General features: G+C 36.8%; 1 protein-coding gene across 1 annotated transcript; it reads left to right on the plus strand.

Annotated features, from left to right (window-relative positions):
* Window positions 1-1,458: 1,458 nt before the first annotated feature.
* Window positions 1,459-22,255, plus strand: KPNA5 (karyopherin subunit alpha 5; the record flags this gene model as incomplete). The annotated part of the gene is made up of 13 exons (XM_081998455.1): window positions 1,459-2,077; window positions 4,396-4,497; window positions 8,094-8,193; window positions 9,001-9,095; window positions 9,951-10,082; window positions 11,041-11,129; window positions 12,319-12,418; window positions 14,048-14,211; window positions 16,141-16,219; window positions 17,168-17,293; window positions 18,434-18,561; window positions 20,226-20,404; window positions 22,068-22,255. The coding sequence occupies exons 1-13, from the start codon at window positions 1,886-1,888 to the stop codon at window positions 22,253-22,255; spliced, it is 1,674 nt and encodes a 557-aa protein (XP_081854581.1). The 5' UTR covers window positions 1,459-1,885.
* Between the last annotated feature and the right edge of the window lie 4,256 nt (window positions 22,256-26,511).

Below are 26,511 nucleotides of genomic sequence, written 5' to 3' on the forward strand. Positions count from 1 at the left end.
TGGAGAGGACTTTTCCACTCCCTCTTCAAGAGACGTGGGTGAGGAGCTTCTTTGTGTCTGGGGTAGGTGCCTTCTTGGCCGGGTAGCTGGCAAGGGGACTTGCGGTCTGACCCGGCCCTGCGCCAGGCTCTTAGCCGGTGCGAAGCCTGCGGGCAGCGTCGGGAAGCTGGTGCGGCCTCCGCCGGCGCTGCCAGTCGTGGCGGGGGGGGGGGGGGGGGCGGTGGTACGGCAAGGGGCGGTGTTTAGCGAGCCTTATGTAGGCAGGGAGGAAAAAAGCTTATTAGTAGGGTAGGTCATAGTCTAGGCACAACAAGTGGGCGACATGCAAGATGTGGTGGGTGTAGGGATTTAGTGTTAAAATGAGCGTAGTTTTGCAGAGCAGAAGTGCAGACTTCCTTGGATCTAGATGGAGAAGTTGTGAAGCCTGAACAGATCAGGCACTGCCAGTCTTTTTGCCCTTATGATGTCTGTACCAAAACCCTTGTGGGGGGAATGAAACTATAAATTCATAAGGCTTTCTTTTTGAAAACAGTTTTGATGAGAGCTTCCTTCCAGTTGTGCTTCTGTAACTCTTTATTGAGCTGGTGACCTAAACTGTATTACTTTGAATGCACGCTTCTCTTGTTTGGTTCATTGCTTGGCCTGACAGTTTTATTGGTGCAATTAAATTAGCAAGGCATGAGTGATTAAGGAAGTGATGATGTTCTAGGACTAATTCAGCCAGTAGTGTTGTTGGAAAAATGATCTTCTGAAGCTGTAGCTCAGAAGTGATATGACAATTACTGGAAGATTGCTTTAGATGGTGGCACACTTAGCATTGTGGGCCAGAGATGGCAGTAGTTTACTAAGGTTCTTGTGAAGCTAATGTGTTTGTGTGAAACTGGCCACTGAGTCCTCAGTGTCTTGTTGATGTCAGCCTCAATCTGCGGGCTGTTTTCCTTTCATATCTTGTGTTTATTGCTCAGCAGTCCTTGGTACTGCTGGTATAAAAAAATAAACACTGTCAGCATGGAAGTTGGTAGAGAATTGTGGGCAACTTAAGAGCTGTAGTTCAGATATTCTTAGGTATGTTTTGTTGTTGTGGAAGAATTTCAGACAAGTGAGAGTTCATGTGGAGTCTTAAATCATACTTCTGACAGTTATTTCTCAGATGAAGGCTACAGTTTTAGCTTTAAAAACTAGCACCATGCTATTAACAACCTTTTTAAGTCAGCAGTTTGATCACTTCAGTGGCAGAATCATGTTTTATCACTTTTATCTTTTCATAACTGGTATGCCTGAAAGGACAGGCAGATTCTAACTCTCTAAGCTATCAAGAGCTGTTAATTAGAATGGGTCAATCATTTTGTTAATTTAAAATGGAAAAGAGTACGCTACTGACACTGAATTTGTTTTTCTGCAGGGTTTTTTCTGCATACAGTTTAGAAAGAAATGCAACATAACCTTTAGATCCTGTGTTATGTTTGTGAGATAGACGTCTTAGAAAAATAATAAAGAAACAATGCAGCAGTAATTACTTCAGGTTTTTTTTTTTATTTGTCCTTATTGTTTAATAAATTTGTCTCCTTTATGAGAGAAGGAAGAAAATTCCTTTACTTGCTGACAGAATCGAAATCTAGCAACATAATGTTTTTGCTTTTTGTTTCTCAGTTTGCTTGTAAGACCCATAACTTCATTTATGGGTCTTTTTGCAGTAGGTTATGCCCTTTAATGAAGTATCTGATCCCTGAGAAGATCTGTACTTTAAGCTGCAGTTTAGAAATGCCTGTCTTGGCAAAGATTTTTCTACAGTTTCCACCTTAGAGATTTTTGATGATGAACTGGGTATTGCAAGCAGCTATAGGAACATATAGCTGTTGGTATAGATACTTTTGTAGTACAAGAGATGGCATATTTGTCTTGCAAGGTTTGGCCTTTTGGAGTAATTTTTCTTTTTTTAATAGACAACATGGCAAGCCCAGGTAAAGATAACTTCAGAATGAAAAGCTACAAGAATAATGCACTTAATCCCCAAGAAATGCGCAGACGAAGAGAGGAGGAAGGAATCCAGCTTCGGAAACAGAAGAGGGAAGAACAGGTAAGTATCTTGGTGAGCTGTTAATTGTTAAGTGCTTGTGAAGCTAAATTAAGAGATGCGAAAAGACCTGAGCAGACTCCTCCTGTGGAGCAGAATCCAGAGCACCAGGCTGAGTGTCTGTTTTCTGTGCAGTCTTGGGGAGCACCAGGCACTTCTCAACAGAATCATAAAACAAAAATGTGGTCAGAAGCCCTCTTAAGTCACTAGGGCACACAGAGGCAAGACCTGTGTCTGAAGCTTAATCTTTAATCTAGGTTTAAATATGTAAGACTGGGCTGAAAGGATACTCTTATTTCCAGTTAGGATTAGAAACCTTGCATTCTCTTCTAGAGTTTAGTTGCACTGTTAGAAGGGAGAGGATTATTTTAATTTTTGAAGCCGTACTTCAAATTGCCCAAGAGCTTTTCTACAGTAACTTAGTACAGTGGCTACCAGTTAGTGATCCCTGAACTATTATATGTTGTTATTATTAGTATTAATATAATATTCAAGTTGTCCTCCTTGACTTTTTAATGATCAGAGTACATGGAGCATTGTATTACTTAATGGTTTGTGATAATTCCTTTTCCCAAAATGGTTAGTAGTTTCTTGCCAGGAAAGTAAGGAATGTAGTTTGTTTTTCTGCTTAGTCTGAAGTGGCTGAATTTGTCTCCCACAACCTAGAGAGTGTCCCAGGCACTGATCTACAGCCTTCTCTAAGGTAGGAATGCTTACCCTTCTCCTGGGAAAGTGGTGCTACTGCATGGAAAAAGAATTTAAATTAGTTGGGCCAGAGAGGTAAGAGTAAGAAGTAGTATGATACTGGAGCATTTACCTGTGAATGGGTAACTGCATTGCAGTTCCTGGTGAAAATTTTGTGTCTGTATTTTGTAGTAAATACTCCCTAGACAAATTATGAAAATGCTGGGTGTTTCCTCTCCCATGCTGACTGTTGTAACAATGAGAATACTGTTACGTTCTTGTTGATCTTAATTTATTGGACTGATGTTTTTCATCTCTTCTTGAACTGGGGAGAACAAGTTTATGTAGGGAGATGAGACTGCTTTTGTTCCAAAAGAAATTATAACTGATAGACCATGATCCTAAACAAAAACAGTTTATATGTTTCAACCAAGAGCTTCTGTGTCCTTGTTGAGAGCTAGAAAGAATGGCTGGTCTTCCAAAAGAGGAATGTTGTTTCTCTTTCCTTTGGGGGTTTAAATAGAGTTAAACTTTGTTTATGTCCAGGATTCTGCAGTTGTTCTGTGTCCAGGACTATCCTCAGTACAAAAGTGTGTTGAATAAGGGAGAGAATGCTTTACTTCAGATTCCTATCTGAAATAGGGGTAGATGTAAAGATAGAATTGCTTCTGCAGTCTTGTGCAGGTACAATAGCAGAAGTCTAGGTGTCTATAGACATCTAGAGAACAAAACCTTCAGGATTTAGTAGGAGGCTTCGTTATTATGCTTACAGGTGAAATATTAGTTAATAGAATGAGATTCTAATATTTATTTTTAAAGATACCAATGTAATATTCTTGGAATTGTTAATTATAGTAGTTGTAAGTATAGTGATGAGAAGATGAAAATTTAGGTTTGGTTTCTAAAAGAAAACAGGCTAATGCGAATGTTGTGCTTGTATGCCAGAAAATGAAGAGGTGCTCATTAAGCACTACAGTGCAGGTATGTATTTTCAGTGTAGGCTGTGCATGCAGCCAAGCGATTTTTGGACATAGAGAATGTTTAATGTTGCATAATTTGAACATTCACCTTGAAGCTACACCATTTTTTCTGCAACTATATTAAAATAATGTTTCTGTTTTAATCTTTCAGCAACTGTATATTAAATATAGGTGCTATTTAATTGGCATGCAAAGAAAGTACCCTAGATCTTAGACTTTATGTTGAAGGGAGGAATTGTGTGTGCTGAAACACAAGCATTGGCTCCATATTGATGACTTTAGCCTGTAAACTATAAAATGCTGTTTCCTGCTTAAAAAGAAATGCTAATTACAAAGGCTAAAAGAGTAAAAGTAGAAAGATCTGTATCTTCTTTTTCTAATGTGTGGAAACACTTATGGATCTTTGCTAATTAAAAAGAACTTTAGTTTTTAAATGTGTCTCTGAAGTGTTCCAGTACAGCTTGTTGAAGATACAGTAGTGTTTTTCTCCTTCGTGTTCTTTAAACTTTCATGTAGGAATTCCATTTGTATGGATGAGTAGGCAGGTGAGTAGTTGAAATACTTTCACTGGTATTGGTGAGAGTGTTTCTTCAAGTGTATGTCATCAGTACCTGTTCTATTATAAGTTCTAATGTCTCCCCAAAATTTCTTGTTTAGCTGTTTAAACGCCGAAATGTTTCTCTCCCGGGAAATGAAGAATCTATGGTAGAAAGTCCAATTCAGGATCCTGATGTCAGCTCTACTGTACCTATTCCAGAGGTAATTACTTTAGAGTGTATTTAGAAACCAGGCTGAGTTTCAACTGGGATAGAGTTAATTTTCTTCCTAGCAGCTAGTATAGTGCTGTGTTTTGGATTTAGTTTGAGAATAATGTTGATAATGTACTGATGTTTAGTTGTTGCTACGTAGTGCTTCCACTAAGCCAAGGGCTTTTCAGCTTCTCATGCTCTACCGACTGCAAAGGTGGGGAGTACACAGGAAGCTGGGAGTGGGCACAACCAGGACAGCTGACCTCAGTTGGCCAAAGGGATATTCCATACCATATGACATCATGCTCAGTATATAAACTAGGTGAAAGCTGGGGGGGGCGGGGCACTGCTTGGGGACTGGCTGGGCATCGGTCAGCAGGTGGTGAGCAATTGCATTGTGCAGCACTTGTTTTGTATACTTTTATTTTATTTTGTTTCAGTTATTAAACTGTTCTTACATCAAGCCATGAGTTTTTTCACTTTTACTCTTCCGATCCTCTCCCCCATCCCACCCGGTGGGGAGTGAGCGAGGGGCTGTGTGGTGCTCAGTCGTCAACTAGGGTTAAATCATGACAGTCCTTTTTGATATCTAACGTGGGGCGTGAAGGGTTTGAGATGATAACAGATTAACCAGAACGTATTAAGGAATTTATGTGTGTTAACAGTTGCAGGTCACGATATTGACTCATCTGTTCTCAATATTAGTTTATCTGATCTGCACCATGCTGGTTTTTTTTGCTGTACGTATTAAAGGTTGGTGTTGGTTTTTGCAGTTTGCTGTGCTCTGCAGTGATTAGTGATGTTTTGCCTGGGAGCTTTGTTATTAAAACACTGGCCTTGAGCTTAATCTGGTATTTGAGCTTTGAACTGAACCCATTACTGTATTTTGGGTACCATCTGGAGACAATTAGCAATTATACTTCTTCCTCCAAGAGGTTTTTTGTGGAGGAAATACAGAATGGCACCGTCACTACCTTCTTCTATGATATTTCCTCCTTCGTTACAATAATTTTTCAGTGTCTGGAACATTCTTGGGTAGTTAAAATACTTCTGTTGGTATTTCTTGGCAATAATTGTTTCAGTTTTGTCCAAAGTTAATAAGCAATTTAAGAATACCATCCAGAGACCTGCCCCAAGGCTGGATTGTTATGAATGGCAGGGTGTGTGGGAATAGCATAGGCAAATGTTTAGGGTGGTAGGCACCTCCAGTGTTTTAGAACTTCACCTCTGAACAAGTGCAGAATCCTTAAAAACTAGTAGAACATTTGCAAAAAGTATGCTGTTACCCTAGCAATTCCAGGGAGACACAAATCACTGCAACATGCTGGAGCCTGGCTCATGCCTACTGAGCCCTATTCAACACTATTCAGTGTTGAGAAGAGAAGGTCTCTGGATCTGACCAGAAAACAACGGGCACTGTGGCTGCTCCAACCCCTGCGACAGGCACTGTGATTGGCCCCAAGGCTCTGTGCATCCTTGCCATAGAGTACCTCAGGAGAGGGTATTTCAAGGGCCCAAAAGGGTACCAGTAGGCTTTTGGTATAGCTGCGGTGGGCTTTTGGTATAGCTGCCTTGGAGATGGAGGAAATTAAACAGCTGTCCACCTTGCCCAGTCTCTCAGAAGACCCTTCTGTTATGCGGTTGCTGAGGGTCGAAGAACAACAGGTGCCGATACAGCAGTGCAGCAGCAGCAATATCACACCAACAGAGACTCCCTGATCCCCATCCGTAGGCTGTTGCTTTGGCTGGAGAGCCAAGGAATGATCAGCAAGACTCGCTAACCCTTTAACAGCCCCATACAGCCAGTGCGAAAGTCTGATGGCGAGTGGTCACTACCAGTATACCATCGCAGCCCGAATGAAGTCACATCACCACTGAGTGCTGCCGTTCTGGAAATGCTAGAACTTCAATACTAACTGGCGTCAGAGGCAGCCGAGTGGTACACCACAACTGGTTTCACTAAGGCGTTCTTCTCAATCCCTTTGGCAGCAGAGTGCAGGCCACAGTTTGCTTTCCCTTGGAGGGGTGTCCAGTACACCTGGAACTGACTGCCCCAGGGGTAGAAACACAGCCCTGCCATTTGCCATGGATTGATCCAGGCTGTACTCGAACAGGGTGAAGCTCCAGAACACCTGCATTGTCTGGGGCAACACAGTGGAAGAGGTTTTTGAGAAAAGGAAGAAAATAGTCCAAATCCTTCTTAAAGCTGGTTTTGCCATAAAACAAAGTAAGGTCAGTGGTCCCGAATAGGAAGCCCCAGTTGCCCCGGAATCTTGGAAGTGATCATCGACTGGCCAGAAGGCAAAGATTTCAGAATATCACTGGAGGAAGAGGAGGAGGTGACTGATGCTGAAGTGGCCTCACTGTGTAATAATCTGCCAGAAAATGAGAAGCAATATGCCCTGTTCACTGATGGGTCCTGTCACGTTGTGGGAAAGCATCGGAGGTGGAATGCTGCTGTATGGAGTCCTATAGGACAAGTTGCGGAAACTGCTGAAGGAAATGGTGAATCGAGTCAGTTTGCAGAGGTGAAAGCCATCCAGCTGGCTTTAGATATCGATGAATGAGAATAGCCAATGAACTAAATTGTATGATGTTAGTTGCTATAAGACATTGTATATCATCACTTCTATGGTGGCTATATGCCATTATCAGTGGTATTACAGGATGAATCACACAGATTAATGAAGAATGAATTTTGATGAAAACTGAGCAAAGCGCAGTGATAATGGAAGCAGAACTGGCTTCAGCATGCAACAATACAACACCACACACCATGTCTCCTGTCCTGAAAGACTGTTATGACAGATGGAGCCCAAAGTCATGGACTAAATGAACACAATGAAGATTTTTGTAGGGATGGCCCAGAGACTAAGGGAATGATATCTGTGCATATATATCAAAAGACAGGAAAAGTGATGGTGACTAATTGGAATGTATTAGAAAGTGTGGGACCTGGGCATGACATAGATAGTATAGAATAAGGGGTGGATACTGGTTTTGGTGGAGGTAGAGTTAATTTTCTTCCTAGTAGCTGGTATAGTGCTGTGTTTCGGATTTAGTTTGAGAATAATGTTGATAATGTACTGATGTTTTAGTTGTTGCTAAGTAGCACTTACACTAGCCAAGGACTTTTGAGCTTCTCATGCTCCACTGACTGTGAAGGCGGAGGGTGCACAAGAAGCTGGGAGGGGGCACAGCCAGGACAGCTGACCTTAGCTGGCCAAAGGGATATTCCATACCATATGATGTCATGCTCAGTATATAAACTAGGTGAAAGCTGGTGGGGGGGGCTGCTGCTTGGGTACTGGCTGGGCATCGGTCAGCAGGTGGTGAGCAATTGCATTGTATAGCACTTGTTTTGCATATTCTTTTATCATCGTTATCATTATTACTATTTTCTTTTATTTCAGTTGTTAAACTGTCTCTTATCTCAGCCCACAAGTTTTTTCACTTTTCCTCTTCCATTCTCTTCCCCATTCCACCAGGGGGGATTGAGCAAGCGGCTGTGTGGTGCTCAGTTGCTGGCTGGGGTTAAATCGCAACAGAAAGTTATCTGTTACTGTGCAGAGTACTAAACATAAGAAATCCTCCTTTCATTTTTAGGAAGAAGTTATTACAGTAGATATGGTGCAGATGATTTTCTCCGATGATCCTGATCAGCAGCTCACAGCAACTCAGAGGTTCAGAAAACTGCTATCTAAAGGTATGTAAATGGTGCCTGATTTTTTTTTCGTTCTGTCTGTCTTGTTATTACCAATTTTTGTCATAGAAAGTCAGTTAACCTTTAGTTTTGTTTTACTTTAAAATATAGCTTGCTGAAACTTCTAGTTCTGTTTATAGAGAAACCATGCCACATCTATTCCAACCTAATGGCTAAATACAGAAAGCTTTGTTATTCTAATGTTAAGACTTTCAGACAAAGTAACAAAAGCAAGGATATTTTGATTGAAGTGTCCAGGGCAGTAACTAACTGCACACTAACATTACTTACAGTACTTGTTGCAATGGTTCAATTTCTGATTCTCATTCTGTATTTGAGGGGAGAAAAATTATATAGCTGCCAAAAGAACAAGTTGTAACTTCTTTTTTTTTTTTTGAGACTGTAAGACATGCACTCTTAAATTAATGCAGCTATTTGTATAGCATGATAGGTAGAAGTATGCTTGGTCATTTAAAGTAGTATCTAGTCATAATTGCTCTTCCATTGACCTGAGCTACTGATGGAGGGAATAGTGTTTTGTAATGAGTTACTAACATGCCAATGGATAATAGTATGTGTAACTATTATTATATATAATAGGGTGTTTACTAAATTGTAGCACTTTGTGGAGATGATCCTGCAGTCTTCTAAAGTCAAAAGTTTAGCTCCTTCATTTGAGATTAAAATGATTGAATGCTAAAAATTATGATGAGAACTGAGAATCATATTCATGGTTTGTGTCATACTGAAAGTAATTTATTTGGCCTTTTTTGTTAGACTTACACAAATATGTTTGTTTTTTTCCCCTAGAGCCTAATCCACCTATAGATGAAGTCATACAAAAACCAGGAGTGGTACAGAGATTTGTGAAATTTCTAGAGAGGAATGAGAATTACACTCTGCAAGTGAGTTTGATTGGTGCAAGTGAATTTGGCTGGTACTGATTGGGGGTTTGGAATGGGATTAGAAACAAACAAATAAAAGCTTTGGAAAGCATGTGATTTTTTTGTTTTGTTATAACCAAATTTGATTATTTTTAGCCACAGAAGCTGTAAATTTTGGTTGTCCAAAATGTCTGTTATTGCCATTGAAATTGTGACGTGATTCTTGTGACTTTCATGGTAGTCTTGAGTGTCATGTATTCAGCTGGTCAAATACATGGGTGTTGAAAGTAGAATGTGTTCCAAGAGAGTTTCCAGAGTGGTATATTAAGATCATTAGCATTGATGTGTGAGCAGAATCTGTTTTGTTTGTGTTGACTATTGTAGTACTTTTCAGTTGGAATCTTAGAAGAAAAAAATACAGGAAACTGAAAAGCTTTTATGAAACCCTTTTAGAAAATCTTTGAAAAATACATAACTAATGGTAGGAGTAACTAGTTCTGTCTACTTGTGGTAGCCCAGAAAATGGCCCTTGGGCCTTGTGTACATCATACCAGAAGAATTAACTTAACCTTAATATAGAGTAAACAGAAAAGATTGAACTAGTTAACAGAGATCTGAAATCTTCCTTACAGTTGGTGCTGCAAGCCAAGACCTAAAAATAGTTTAGATACTGAAGGTGCTTATTAAATAGCAATTTTGTCAATGCCAATTATTTTATTGTATGGAAAGTACACTGATAGTAATAATTGCATTTCAGTGGAAAGCGAAGAAAAGTTGGAAAATTAACCTCTGCAACTCTCATGTCAAACTGTTTTTCATTAATTTAAGCTTTAGTGCTGAGTGGTTTAACATGATCGTCTTTGTGCTCCTCAACAGTTTGAAGCAGCTTGGGCTTTGACAAACATAGCATCTGGAACTTTTCTACACACCAAAGTTGTAATTGAAACTGGAGCTGTTCCAATTTTTATTAAGTTGCTTAGTTCAGAACACGAAGATGTACAGGAGCAGGTAACTTTTCTTGGAGTGTTTTATAACTACTTGAATTCATTTATGAAGGTCTTTTTTGGGCTGTGTGTGGTTAGAGAGGTTTTGAGCCCCATTTGCCTACGAGACCATTGGTCTATCTCCAGGAGGATAAAAATTTACCTTCAGTGTATTTTTTCCCGTATGTTTTTTTCCTCTCTGATTCTTTTAGGTTTCTTTGAACCTGTTTTTTTATTTCATGTTATTGAGCAATTTGAAGAAAAAAAGAAAGCACCTCGTTTCTATTGTGGCATTTACAGGTAGATGGGATCTAAAACACCATAATAGAAATAATCTAGTAGAAAACAATGTGGATTTTTTTCCCCTAAGTTATCTTGCAGCTTTATTTCCTATATACTTCTGCTCTTTCATCTTACTACATTACAATCTTCATTAACATTTGTCCCAAACTTTGTTTTGGTTTGGGTTTGGTTTTTTGGGGGTTTTTTGTTTGTTTGGGGTTTGTTTGGGGTTTTTTTGGGGGGGGGGGGGGTGTTTGAGTTTTTTGTTTGAGAGACTGTAATCTACTGGCTTTTATTTAGCATGTTTGAAAGTTTTAGTATAGGGAATGTTCATGACTTAACTTTTTAATTCCTTATATGTTGTTTGCAACTTTGAGCCAGTTTTATTGCATCTATTACATATAGTGAGCAAGTGTAACTATTAATAGAGTGTGTGTATCCTTTTTATTGAAAAGCATATGAATCAACATATTTTCATAACAGAAGACTTTCCTTCAGAGGATGACTTCAAGTGTAGGTAATTGACTTCCTGTGAGTTCACAAAAAATGCAATATAGAAATCAGTCGTCTTCTGAAATTTTGTGTTTGGAATGATATTGGTTTTTTGCTTCTATAGTATTTGCTGTAAAAAATATGTAGATGATCTGTAAAAGTTGATTTGCAAGCATGTATAAATTCACTTGGATGCTTTCCTTTTTAAGGCAGTGTGGGCTCTTGGTAACATTGCTGGTGATAATGCAGAATGCAGAGACTTTGTTTTAAACTGTGGAATATTACCACCCCTCTTGGAGTAAGTATTGTAGATTAATACGATAACTATAGTATACAGGTATAGATAACTGTAAACCTCAACTTAAAATTTATTTTAAAAGAATATAAGCTTTTTGCTAAATTGAGAATGTTTCTTTTTTTATTATATTGCTATGACTCTAGTGTTTTGGATTACCTGAGCTTCATGCATATCTTTAATAGTCCATGAATAGAAGCTTTCCAGTGTTTGTAAAAGGAGATAAGTTATTTCACAGGTATTAAATTTCTGTATTTTGCAGAACTCTGTGTTGTCAGAGTTCTGGATATATAGGATGGGAGAGATGATTTCATTTACGCTTACATTTGTGTGATTCCAACTGGCTGGACAATAAGCTGGTTTCACCACCTTTGTCCAGTAGCTCGAAGCTCTCGTTTTGCTATCTATCCATTTGCTTGTAAAGATGAGCTGGCAGAGTTGTTGTTCTATGAGCTGTGTTCCACCAGAAGATTTCTCTTCACTAAGAATATCATTACAGCATTTACTGTATGCTTACAATAGGATATAAGGTAGCTTCATCACAGGGAAAAAAATGTACACAAATTTTGTTCAATGTATTATTGCTTAAAATAATAAAATGCTTTAAAACATTTGTAAAATAGGTTAAAATAATAGAGGAGAATGTGATCACATTCCTCGAGGATTTAAAGCATTAACAGTTTTAGACATTTTGGTATATATCTGAAAGCGAACGTGGTTTTTTTCAGGTGTTGGATCTTTTGCATTCTATTCAACAAAAACAGTACAGTGTTAATTTTTTTAGAAGATCTTTTAGGTTCTAACTTTTTATGGAACTGTTCTTATGATTATTAATTGCATTATCTGAATGAAACATCAAAGTTAATTCAAGGGAGGGTTGCTTCTCCTAGCCCCTTCTGAGGACCCTCAGAAAAGATGAGTTGTATGATTTTTTTCATATGGAAATTGTTTACTTTACATGGATATACTTGATTTTTGGAATGAGACGTCCACACAAAATAATCCATTCGGATTCGGTTGATTCTAAGAAAATACTTGCAGCATGTAAGCTATGAACAGAAAGAAATTGAAACTAGTGCCCAGCAATAGGATTTCTTTTTCTGATTTGAGGTACTGTTGGTAATAGACATAAAAAGACTCAACTTTTCAATAAGAAATTATTGTTTTTACTATTGTTCTCTCTCTTTGACAGACTGTTAACAAATTCAAATCGTCTTACAACAACTAGAAATGCAGTCTGGGCTCTCTCAAATCTCTGTAGAGGAAAGAACCCTCCTCCAGACTTCAGTAAGGTATAATAAAGCACTCATTTTGAGAAACCAGAAAGCTCCGGAAGGCTTATGTTTATAATATGTTATAATGCACAGAATCTTTGAATCTGGAGATAGACTCAATTTTATCTTTGTAATGTAATCACAGAGTCTTGTCCATCTGTTGTATCTGCAAAAAATCATTTATTTTGACACCTATCAGCAATAAAATTCAATTACTCAAAAACTTGAGATTGTAGTTAGTCAGAAGCAAATAGTCATTCACTGGTATGAAATGATGGACAAATAATACACTCAGCACAAAATCCCTTGAGGCTGTATTTTCTCCAGATCTGTTTTAGAGGATGTGCTTTATGATTGAAGCTTTTTAAAATTTTTCTGTTTATTTTTATTTTATGATTGTGAGTGCATGCTGAAGGAATAAAGTTCTGAGTTTTGTGCTCTGTCAGGTGCACTTAAATTATACTATGATGACAGATGTGATTTGCCTGTATGCTCTCCCCTTCACTTCCTCCTCTCTCCAGTATGTGGTTATAAAGACAGTAACACTGTAGAGGCTAATAAGAGTATTGGCTCCTTATTTTCAGTATGAAATTAATTTCTGGTAAGGTTAATGACATTAAAAGATTAAAAGAACTGAACACTGCATATTCTGGTAGAAGAGACTGAGGTTAAATGATAATTAAAGATAATCTGGAGAGAATTTACATGTCTTGAAGCCTACCTCATGAGGTAGTAATCACTGTCATTGCTACTTAATAAGTGGAGAGATATCAACAAAAAGGGGAGATTTCTGATGTTAATTAGTCAGCCACCTCAATTGCTCTGCCTGAGTTACATTCTTCAGTAGTGTTTTGTTGTGGTAGTAAAAAAAAACCAGGAAGATTTCTTTCTGCTTAAACACTTAAAACTTCAGTGGAAGAAGATGACCTGTAGGCAGCTGCTAATAAGAACAGCTCTTTTGCTTTTTGCCCTTTGCAATTGTACCAGTTGGACACATAAAAGAGGCTCAATTGTGTAACTAAGATAAAGAATTAAGTTCTACAAAGAATATGAAATTCCCAAGCTGTACAGCTGAAACCTGTCAGGTTCCAAGTGGTGTTAAGATGGTCTAGTTCTGTGTGGAACTTGGAAGAGATTAAGGCCAGAGACTACAGTTGCAGTGAGAACTGAGGTCAGCTGTTGCTTGTTTCAGTGAATGTTGAGTCCTTTGTGAATTACTCTGAGTTTCTTTGTGGTAAAGCAAAACATAGGCTATTACATATAATCTCCAGTACTCCTACAAAGATGGCAATATCAAAAAACATTACTAGTTTGAAATTCTGTTCCCTGAGTGACTCAAAAAAGCATCAGTAATTCCTGATCATCTGGTTACCTATAAAAGTGGATGGTTTTTGTTTAAGATGAAAAATTAAATACCTAATACAGTATCTCTAAATAAATAGGCTGTGAATCAGAATTTACCAAATTTGTCAGTTTAAATTTGATACCTAGTTTAATCAGGCGGTGTTCCACTTAGGTCCTAATTCATTAGTGAACTCATGTGCTTTGGCAATAAATAGTTTTGCACCTTTATGCCTTATAGAATGTTCTGTGAAACTTGAAAAATATGAAACAACTAATTTTATGCAATATTTTTCTTTAACCTAGGTTGCTCCTTGCTTAAATGTTTTGTCAAGACTGTTGTTTAGCAGTGACCCGGATGTATTAGCAGATGCTTGCTGGGCCCTCTCTTACCTTTCAGATGGTCCCAATGATAAAATTCAAGCTGTTATCGATTCTGGTGTGTGTCGAAGATTGGTAGAGCTGCTTATGTAAGTCTTCTTTTCACCAAATAAATGTCTTACAGTATTGTTAATATTAAGGAATTCAAATTGACTTGTTTTTTCTCACCTCAAGTTTGAATTTATTTTGTGAGAAGTGACGAACATGAATTTAGTCTGAAACCTTTTAAGTTGCTTGCTAGATTGCTTGGCTCCTGGGATTTTTCCTGAGATTGACAGAGAAAAAAAGTTTTCTCCAAAGTATTCCTTTATATTTTAAAAAATTTAATTATAGAATCATAGATCTTTGGGTTGTAAGGGACCTTTAGATGTCATTTAGTCCAACACCCCTGCAATAAGCAGGGACATCTTCAACTAGATCAGGTTGCTCAGAGTCCCGTCCAGCCTGACCTTGAATGTTTCCAGGGATGGGACATCTACCACCTTGCTGGGCAACCTGTGCCAGGGTTTCACCACCCTCATTGTGAAAAATTTCTTCCTTAAATCTAGTCAAAATCTGCCCTCATTTAGCTGAAAACCATTACCCCTTGTCCTATGGCAACAGGTCCTGCTAAAGTCTGTCTCCATCTTTCTTATCTTTCTTACTCATCCCTTTAAGTACTGGAAGGCTGCAGGAAGGTCTCCCTGGAGCATTCTCTTCTCCAGGCTGAACAACCACAAGCCTCTCAGCCTGTCCTCATAGGAGAGGTGTTTCATCCCTCTGATCATTTTTGTGGCCCTCCTCTGGACCCTCTCCAACAGGTCTATGTCTTTCCTGTGCTGAGGACTCCAGAGCTGGATGCAGGACTCCAGGTGGGGTCTCACCAAGAGTGGAGTAGAGGGGCAGACTCGCCTCCCTCGACCTGCTGGCCACACTATTTGGATGCAGCCGAGGATACCATTGGCCTTCTGAGCTGCAAGCGCACACTGCTGGCTCATGTCCAACTTTTCACCCACCAGTACCCCCAAGTCCTTCTCAGCAGTGCTGCTCTCAATCCCTTCATCCTTCAGCCTGTACTGATACTGGGGGTTGCCCCGACCCAGGTGTAGGACCCTGCACTTGGCCTTGTTGAACCTCCTGAGGTTCACACGGGCCCATTCCTCGAGCTTGTCCAGGTCCATCTGTATAGCATCCCCTATGTAGGATTTCATTTACATGGAGGAATAGAAAAGTGAAGACTGAAGACAAAGCTTGAATTGTAAATTAATTTCTCAGCTTTTTCTTTTAATGTCACCATTGTATTCTGTTTTCTTACCTTTCTAGGAGATGTAGTTGCAATACAGACAGTTCTTGGACTCATGAAGTCCAGACGCAGGCTTGTGTCACTTTTGAACTGTTCCAGTATATTTGGTTTATGGTTCATTATTTTCCTAGAAAGGCAGACTAAATCCCTGTGTTCAGATGGGGACTTCAGAGTAGGTCAGGGATAGTAATTCCCAGCACTGACAGCTCAGCACAGTTCCCTGTGAAAAGCTGTCAGGAGATGGTGAGGTTGCTTTCTTTTCTGTGCATGGTTTAGGACAACTGATTAGATTTCCTTCCCGCACACTTCAGTTGAATGTGGGCTTCATTTACTAGCTTCTAGGGTTATTGGCTTACAAAAGGGGGAAGTTCGTTTATAAAGGGGGGCTGCTAAGTTTTAGTATACAGCTAATAACACCCCTTTTGTTTCTGTGGCTATTGGATGATGCAGGATCCAGTATTGTATTCAATAATACTTGAGTTGGGTGAAATGAATCTGCTGGACAGATAGATTGCTCTAATTTGTGGTGTTCTGTAGAGATGCCCTTTCCTTGAATCAGCAATTCATTTGTGGGATTGCAGTTGTCAAATTTGGCTAAATAGGGGGAAAGGGTAAGAAGTAATGTGGTGTTTTTCATAGCTAAAAATTTAGCACCAGAGATAAACCATTGTACACTGAAAATGCAAAATTATACTTCAAATTTGGTAATATCAAGCAATTTAATGTTTGTCTCCAGGCATAATGATTACAAGGTGGTATCCCCTGCATTAAGAGCAGTTGGAAATATTGTTACTGGGGATGATATCCAAACACAGGTAAGACTAGTTGATTTTAAGGAAAATTAATTGGCGCGACAGAATTTTGTGAAAATTGTGGCAAAATATATGTCCAGTACAGGTATCTGCTTACGTCAGTGAAAGAAGCTCTGTACAAATCTATATTGCTATTTGACAGTTTAGACTGCTATTTTAAACATTAAATTATGCAAGAATGAACACTCTCTTATACCGCTGTGTGTAGTAGATTGCTTCATTCCTGTACGGTGCTTTGACCATTGCTTCCCATGCACAATTAAAATAACTTCATTTTCTTTTTCTCATTCCACCCTGCCCCTCCCCTTTAATGGGTCTTCAATTATTTATTTTTGTTCCCTTTTAAAAGTCTTGAAATACAGTCAAAGTTTTCACTTGTAAGCAACAGTATGTGATAGAACAAATTGCATCAGTAAGACTAAAGATTTTTTTTTTTTTTTTTTGGCAATGGATTTGAGTTTGAAACAATGCAGGAAATACTGAGAGAGGTCCTGCTTTAAAGAAATTGTATCTAAGAGGCTGACAGAACTAGTGTAAAGGGAAAACAAGGAAATAAGTTAATTGCATGATTTGCTATGAGGTCTGTAAGAGAGGATTGTGCTATGGAATTAAATAGAAAAGAGAAATGAACAAATAACTACACAAATTAGATTTACACTTCTTGGTTATTCTCAGTTATTCATATTCTAGCCTTTAGCAGCCTTATTTAGTCTTGCTGTTGTCAGTCTTCTGGTCTGAACTTAATCGAGGGCAGATTCTTTCAAATTGCTGGATTGTCTATTCACACACAACAGCATTGAACACTTTAATTTTGCAGTGTGTTACCTATTTTTGAAGTAATCTGTAAAGTGTTTTTATATATATATATATATATATATATATATTGCGCAAGCCTGCATATCTATGTGTGTGTATTGTACAATCCAATTTTCAGTTCTCAAATTATTTTAGGTGATTCTAAACTGCTCTGCATTACCCTGCCTCTTGCACTTGCTTAGTAGTCCCAAGGAATCTATTCGAAAAGAAGCGTGCTGGACTGTTTCTAATATTACTGCAGGAAACAGAGCTCAGATTCAGGTAAAGCCTGTATATTTGTTACTTGGTTTTGTTTTCGTTTTACTAACTCATGTGCTTTTCCTTCACAAGCAGAAATAAGTAGATGTTACATTGACCCTGCATTATTTGTTTTAATCTTAACTGTCTATAATTTTACCTGAAATGTTTTCTTCTAAATTTTGAAAGATTATTAGAAATAATGTCATTAAATAATACTTTAAAAATAGCTGTCACTATTTATACTAGAGAAACGGATTAATTTCTCTCAAAGGGATTTGGTTGATGCTTATAAAACAAATGAAAGGATACTTAAAATATTCTCTTAGATCTTGTTATTTTTCCCTGCGGGAGCATCATCTACTGGTATATTCTCTGTAATTTTGTTATGCACTGTAATACACATGTTAAAATAATAAGCCCTTTTTCTTTTTTCAAAGTTGAAACAAAACATCTTGCACAAACTAGCCCAGTGAAAAGTGGACAATTTACCAGTTCTACCCATTTGGAAATGTTGAACACTTTGCTTGGATAAAAAACTTGCATGATGTCATCAATACTGAATTATATTCTTGTAGAAACTGCTAAATCCCGACTTGCTGTTCCAGGTGTCTAGAGTTACCTGAAAAAATGTTCTGTTTGACAAAACAGAGTTCTGAATCAGAGTACATGTTTCAATGTGATTTTTTTTCCCCTCTACTTCAATCAGGGATAAAAATGTTACTACTTAATGTCATTTAAAATATATAATACAGTTTCCCATTATAGACAAGATCTTGCTGTGGAGACTTCAAACCTGAATAAAATGGACAAAGTGAAGCTTTTGTTCTGAGGCTTGATCTCCAGTTCAAGGTTTACTGCTTATGCTATATGATTTTTAAATGGGCCTCTTCAGTAAGCAGTATTCTGTCCAAAGCAGTATTCTCTGTCCAAAGACAGAGAAATCAATAAAGAAGATATTCTGATGGCTGCTGTAATGCAATGTTGGAATAGTTCTGAATTTCATTTTAGCATTTCTAGTCAGTGGTGCCTTCTAACAAAACATTGTTTGCTTTGATATCAGCAGGCATCAGTGACTCTAGTAGTGAAAGGTATTAATATTATTTCTCTGTGTATACTCAAGTTTTATTAATTATTATAAAATATTATAATTTTATCTCTTAGGCTGTTATAGATGCAAATATTTTTCCGATATTGATTGAAATTCTTCAAAAAGCTGAATTTCGCACCAGAAAAGAAGCAGCATGGGCCATAACTAATGCGACATCAGGAGGAACCCCTGAGCAGATTAGGTAAGTTTGTATATGTTACTATTTTCTCTGCACGAGTATCTTTTTCTAAGGCATTTTTATTTCTGCAGTTGAACCCTCACAAACATAGCAGCAAAATCTTAAACACACCCGTAATTCCTTGCAACTCTGACACAGGAACTGAACAGGTAGAAGATCAGAAAAATTAGTGAAATATATGCAGTAGACTTGATAACAAATTGACTGATACTGCTTTGTTTCAGTGATACTATACCTAAAGCTTTCACGGGATTATCTTCCAGAGTTGATACTATATTGTCAAACACAATTGGTACAGTTAACGAACAGCTTCAGTGTTTGAAAATGGAAAATTTTGTAAGACTTGTTTAAAAAACTTGTGCAATGGGATTGTATCTCTTTATGGAGAGACGTCAGGAATGTTAGTGGCTTTTTCATATATTTTAAACTTACTATCAGTATTATTTTAAAGTGGATATCTAAACTCCTTTTTCAGAATTGAGTTTGATGAAAATTTTACTGTCAGCAGCTATTTATGTGCTGCAAAGATTGGACTACTTGAATGACTAGAATAAAATATTCTCTTGTTTCCCTGAATACCATCAGCATAGCAATTGGTTTGAATCAGTAATTGATAAATGGATTTAAAAATGACAGTGTATTATTTGGAAGCCAGAATTGAAAGTGATGTATTAACTCTTCCAGCACATTTGGGAGATCTGTTGCAATAAGTGCATGCTGATTTATTTAAAATGTAAACAATCGTGGTTTTCTTATAACCACTAAGTGTTATCAGAGGTAAGGAAATCTTGTTGCTGTTTTTTTGCTATTATTTCGATTGCTTGCATAACAGAACATCTTAAAATTTAGCATATTTTAAGCAAATTTTAATTCAGGATCTTCAAATAATAGATGTGCATGTAATACCATAAAAGTAGTTTCTCATCACAAAATACAGATCTGTTACCTATGTCACAAAATTTTAGCCCTTTTAATGTCTTCAAGGTACTACTGTCTAACTGCAGAATAATTTAAAACCACTAAATAAGCTATATTTAAGCAACCTTTTGATGCTGGCAAACATTACTGTCTTGATTTTACTTGCAAACTAGAAAGAAGGACTCAGATTCTGACTTCCAAAGTTCCTACACAATTTTGTGTGTAATTGGAAAAAGCAATAGGATACTCAGAATCCCGATATCTTTTTTAGTATTTACAATTATGTCCTTCCTTTTACAGTAGGTAATCTTAACGGAGTGCTAGTGGGAACTACATTAGTATACAGCAATGTCCAGTGTTCTTACTTGTCTCTAACATGTTTACTCAATGTTTTTGCCACTACAGAATGCCTGAGAAAAAAACTTACTGCTAAAACTAACTTTTTCTCTTCTATTCAATTAAACCCATCTGAAGATCATAAGTGAAAAGGAGTTGAAGATTCGACTATGAATTCCAAACTCTAGTTAGGAATATGCACATTACATTTTCTCATTAGGATACATTAGAATATTTACTCCATTTCAGACTAAGATTACCTTTGTGTTGTTTTAGAAATCTTTTGTTTCAGCCGCTTCTTTAAGCAAAATTAAGGACCAGTAGTGATAGACAGGAATGTCAGAATAAATGTGCTGGATTATCAGTCCTTCTTTTTCCCCCCATCCCCCTCTGTTTTTTCTACTTTTATAAAGGTATTTGGTGGCACTAGGTTGTACGAAGCCTCTTTGTGACCTCCTGACTGTGATGGATTCAAAAATAGTGCAGGTGGCTTTAAATGGTCTTGAAAATATTCTGCGTCTTGGAGAACAAGAGTCTAAGCAAAATGGAATGGGCATTAATCCTTATTGTGCCCTTATAGAGGAAGCATACGGTAAGAAATTACTTTGTGTAAAATTACATACCTGAACTTCCTTATTTCAGGCTGTAAAAAGCAAAACCATTGTGAACCATCTGTAGGTAAGTTTGGTATTAGAATTTTTACTTCAAGCATAGGTGGACATGAAAGCATCATAAATTAAGTAACATAACATGGTGGGAAAAGCGGTTAAATGCAGAAAACCTGTGGATGTTTGTCTGTGGTCAGTTTATGAAATGTGCCTCTAGAGAAACTTTCTCAGAAATATTTAACACGCATGTGCCCTAGTCTATGGGAGCCATGGTTTGCCAAAGTTTGTCAGCCAATCCTAAATATTGTTTTATCACTTTAATATATAGTCCTGTCTGGTACAGTTTCATTACCAACAGGGATATGAGATCAGAGTTTGTTTTACTTATTCCCAAAGTCAGATCACTTTTTAGCATAGTAAGCATCAGTAATAGCAAAATCAACTTCAGATCATAAAATTAAATAAGTTTGTACTTAATTTGTGAAGGTATTTTGTTCTGTTTCTTCCTTTAAGAGTTGTTGAATTAAAGCACATTTTAAAGACAGTATCAAAACTAAAATGACATTGGCGGAATTTCATGACTAGTTGAAATTAATTATAAACAAAATTAATGTTAAACCTGGCTTATAATGAAGCTGGCATTATTTATGGAGGGTTATCTTTTTGTAGCTCTGAGCTTAAAACAAAATTGGCAGGTATTTGTGTTTCAGAAACTGCTAATAAAATTCTAGTTGACCACATTATATCTGATTAGATTGCACTAACTTTTCTGTAAAGCAGCCTTTAAGTTTGAATTCCCCGTTACTGAGTTTCATTTCTAAAATTAAGTGCATACTTGGAGAACTTATTTTGCAGTCTAACATCTAAGAAGAATAAGTACTGAATACTTTAATGGAATTTATTCTGTTCCAGATTTTGAGTCTATTCATAAGTTCAACTACTGAATGTCTAGGTTTGTGGTTTTGGTTTTTTTTTTCCTTTACCAGTTAAGTGTAGACTGCTAAAGCTGTAGAGTGTAAGCTCAAGTAGGGGAAACAGCTAATTATATCACCCTTGTGCTTTGGCTTTTGTAGTCACCAGAAGGGTTTGTATGAGCTATTCCTAATCCAATTTAAGTGAAAACTGAATTATCTTAAACAGCTAAAAAGGAGTTTTGATTCAGCCTAACTGACCACTGAGCACTTAACCTCTGCTCTGCTTGCAGAATTATGTCCTCTAGCTTGCAAATAATAAGCTGTTGGAAAGACAGGATCTTCAAATCTTAAAATTAAATTTGAAAAAAGACACCAGACTCTTCCCAGTGATGACTCCATAATAGGGGACAGAATTTAAAATTGGAGAAGACTAAAAGAGTGAAAGAAAAGAAGTGTGGATATTGGAAGTTGCTATAGCAAATAGTTTGCTATCCTAATTCCATACAGATTCAATTTCTTTGTAGATACTACAGCCGCCTCCTCCTCCTTAGTTTAATTGATATTCTTTTAGCATAGTTTTAAAACTAGCTTGGACAGCAGAAAATGCTGCAGAAAATGAAGACTAGAAGTACATGGGTTAGGAAATTAAGAATTGATTATATCAAATGAATCAAGATGTCTTGGGATTGCATTTTTTAATCTAGATTTTGAAAATTTTTTGTTTTGAGTTTAGGACTCGATAAAATTGAATTTCTTCAGAGGCATGAAAATCAAGAGATCTACCAAAAGGCTTTTGAACTCATAGAACATTACTTTGGTGTCGAAGAAGAGGACTCCAGTATTGCACCTCAGGTGGATGAAAGTCAGCAGCAGTTTGTGTTTCAACAGCAGGAGGCTCCAATGGAGGGGTTTCAGCTGTAAACTGTTGTGAAGAGGTGCATAAAATGTAAACACTTGCAGGGTTTTGGTTTTGGTTTTTTTTGTTCCCCAGAGGTCTTTTTGTTATGGCCGAAGTTAGAGGAAAAGTTAAACATGTTTTGTAGAAATAGATGAAGCAGCTCATGCACTTTTATATATTGTGTTAGATACAACTGTTCTTTGTTTTGTATTTGTGTTTTTCATTATCTCTTATGTACAGAAAACAACTGTGAGTAATCATGTCTAAAGTAAAGCATTAAGTGTGGTTTAACGGGAACTGTTAAACTAAGACTTGGTAGGATTTTAGGTAGTGGTTCTGAATTTTTCATGTAGTCTCAAACTGCATATCAGCAATACAGTTACTGGCATTTGCATTTTTGGCAGTAGGCTTGACTTGCCCAGTCTCTTATCAAATCTACCTCTTGTATTGAAGCAAAAACATTGCTTCAGAACTAAGGCATGAAATAAAGATGAGCTTGTAAGAAGCTGAATTGGAATGTGAAAAATATTTATTTAAATTGTGAAACTTTATGCATTACTTTACAACACACTGTTGGAATTTATTTATAAAATGTATTTAAAGACATAATAGATATACATATATAATGCTAATTACCTAATATAATATTGAATATATGAAAAAGCTTTTTCTGAATTATGTGGGAAGAGGAGTATTTCAGAGGTTTTGAAATTGGAATCAGCAGGGAGCTTGCTGGTTATTCGATGTTGGCTCTGTAATTAAGGCTGCTAAATGGCATTAAAAGTCAGCCACACATACAGTACTTTGCAGTGGAAGCAGTTGCTGTAGTTACCACAAGAATGCTGTGATTATGAATGACAGAGATGGTGGTTTGCACAAATTGCCAAGCAGATGGTTGACAGCCATCTCCTGTCAAAATGTGGTAACACGACTTTAGTTTGAGAAACATTGCAATGTCTGCCTTTCTAGTACAGCAGCTTCTTAGAAGTTTAGACAATAGGTGGTTTTGGTTTGGTTTTGGGGTTTTTTTGACCAAATACGCTACCACCACTTGAATTGGTCTTTAAGTTAACTAACTCGGTTTTCTTTTGGTAAGACAATAGAAATACTGCAGTGAAGACTGAATAGTGAATCACTCCTTTCCAGTTGAAGGAAAAGTTGGTTGTACTGTAAATAGCATTAAGTATGTGGACACCAAAACTAACTAGAAGTTATTGTCATCTAAATATTTAGGCTAGAGCCTAATATTACAATATACAATATACAGTGTTTGCTGTTAAACATTAAAAGAAATAGAATTCTAACACTTACATTAACAATTTTGAATACAGAAAAATGTATGCTCTGCTTCGACTTAAATTATAAGTAGTGTTTCTGGTGTATTAGTACTATATCTCATTTGGAGAAATTAATACTTCGGGTTAACTCTGAAGTATGATTATTTTTTTATTACCTGTAATTAATGTATTAACATCAAACTCCTGGGTTAAGTGAAATCTTTGACATATGAGAGCATTTCATGCTTCATAAAAAGCTGCAATTTAAACTTCAAATTACTTATCCCATGGCACTGTGCTTGTCACTAAACAATATTTCAATGCACTGAAAAATACAGGTTAAAGGTGGTATCATTTACAGTACCATTTCATATTTAGAATTTTTTTTTTACATGCAAGTTAAGATCCTAAGATGTTTCACTTTGATGTTACAGCAATATATACTATAATGTAATTGAACGTGGGACTTGAAGTGAATTTTCTAAGACTAATGGTCAGTTTTGACTAAGATGTAACTGGGAGGGAAGAAACCTCTTTTTGAAGTCTTTTTAGCAGAAGGTAGAAATGTAAGAAGTGTATATAGGAGTGCTGTTACTTTATGAACTCTGAATAATGAGATATTTTAGCAAATGACACTTTAAACCTAGATTTGTACAGCATACAACAGTTTTGAATAGTGTGATAATACTGAGTACAGCTGCCAAACTTTCATATAATGTTAGACGATTGTATTTGTGCCCTTTTTACTCTCATAGTTTTAGGTTTTCATATACTGACCTTCCTTCTCCTCCTACCCCACCCGCATCTGTTCAAAGTACAGGGTAACAATCATGGAAATCTATCAGGATTACCAGTAAATGCTGAATTTCAGTGTTCTTCTAGTGTAAGAAAATTATTCAGGTAACAGGGTATTCCATTGTTTCTAACAACCTTGTTTTGATAACATAACCAGCTGTGCCTGCTTTTTATTTGGAGAACCCTGTAAAAACTGCATTTATAAGCCTCTCTAAACCAAATCTGAACTATAAAAATCTTGATTAAAAGACTTGAAAATGAAGAAAAGAGGGGACATTTAAAGTATTATATTTGTTTTGAAAGAATGTCTTCAGTTTTGTGGATATATTAATCTATATGTGTGAACAGTTAGTGACTGCACTTTATGCATTTAGATAAACTATATTTCATGCCTCTGATACATTTAAATGTAGTGGTTTAAAAGGGAACTAAAATTGATGGACTTTGTCTAATGAAGATCATTATTTAAACTCAACATTTGGTTTACCCTAAAATTCTTTAAAAAATAATAATGAAAATTCTTCTTTAAAAGATATACAGGATAGCCTTTCCTATTTTATCACTGGTTTACATCACACTTTATTAAAAGCACACAAATGAACAAAATAAAACCAGAGATGATGACTTAAGGTCAGCTCTGGTGTGGTCATTTGCAGGCAGGGGCATGAATACGATGATATTGCTTAAACAGATGAAACCAGTGTGGAGGGAAAAAAATAACTGAGAGAAGAAAGTCTGTTTAAGTTTGGTATTTTTTATGGAATCTGAAGTGCCCCATCAGTTACGAAGTCTGTTTAAAAATACAGGGTTTGGGTTTCTGTGGTTTTTGTTTTATTTAAAAGGGTACCATTTGTTCTGCTTAAATGTGAATACTAACTAGCTAACCTATGCAACTATGCAAAGCATAAAATTTTTTTTGTTTTTAGTTCCCTACTCTTGATACACTGAATCATATCTAATTTTTTCATCATTGCACTTTTGTCTGAGGACTGGTTCATACAGCTTTTTAATTTTCTAATGTTTGCTTTAAACACTGTTGCTAGCAGCAATCAGAAAATAATAATAATATTGGCACAGAAATAAGTTAGCTGTAGAACAAGTTTGCAACTGGAAAATATTTATTGTTGGGTCTGTCTTAAAAAAAAAAAAGATGCACTATTGTCTTTCCTCCACGGTTAGTTCTCAGTTGGTTTAAATTTATTAAATTGTACAACTGAGGATTTTTGTAACATGTCTGCCAATTGATATGTAAAGTTTAACTGTGACTTCAAGAGTTCACTGAAATCTGGAATGAGAAATTTCAGTTACTTATGGCACAATATTTTCATATAATGTGTGGAAACTAAAATACCTTACACTAACTTCAGATAGTAATAGTGCATCTTTAAATCCAGGCCAAAGGCCCATTACTGTAACAGAACGCATATGACTAGTATGCAATATTATGGAATGTTAAATCTCCAAATACCATACAGAAACCAATAAAACCTATTTTACAGATGTTTATTGTATTTATTTAGTGGTTTGATAAGTGTGGCTTCTTAAACTAGAAAACACAAATGCCCTTTTGAATACACTGAGGCAAATGAATAAGAACTGGCTGATCTGTGCACTGTAAAACTATGCACTGTCACCAGACAGAAAGCTTTTTGGGTTTAAATATGTTTTGTAAATACAAAAACATATACCTGTATGATAATCACAGTCCTGTCTTTGCCTGCAAAACTGATCACTTCTTTGGGAACTCCCATGGAGTACAAACTCCATGGAAAGGGCTTGAGAATTTGTGGGATTTACCAGGGCCATTTCCCCTCCCCTCACTTCTCCAAACCTTCTCTTCTCAGCATGTAAGATTTGTGATATTCTGGCTGATTACAGTTTGTTCTTTTTTCAGAATTGCAAAAGTGAATTGCGTAGGTCTCCTGATTTTTGCAGCTTTCGTACCTTCATTACTGCTTGGTCTTTACTGCATTTAACCTTTCATTGAAAATTAGAGCTAGTTTTTCTGTAAGGAACTCAGCTGTGTAACAGCTCAAGAAAGTTTAAGACAGATAGTGGAAACTTGGCTCCCCCCATACCTGACATTCGTAGGAAACTACCTCGTCTCCTTTTGAAATTAATGACCGTTTTAACTTATGTGCAAAACATTCTAATTTTAATAATTTGCAACCAGTACACTGAGTATCTCTAATAAGAGACCCTCCATT

Source organism: Phaethon aethereus, assembly GCF_964289735.1.
Source record: "Phaethon aethereus genome assembly, chromosome: 3".
Taxonomy (NCBI): Eukaryota; Metazoa; Chordata; class Aves; order Phaethontiformes; family Phaethontidae; genus Phaethon; species Phaethon aethereus.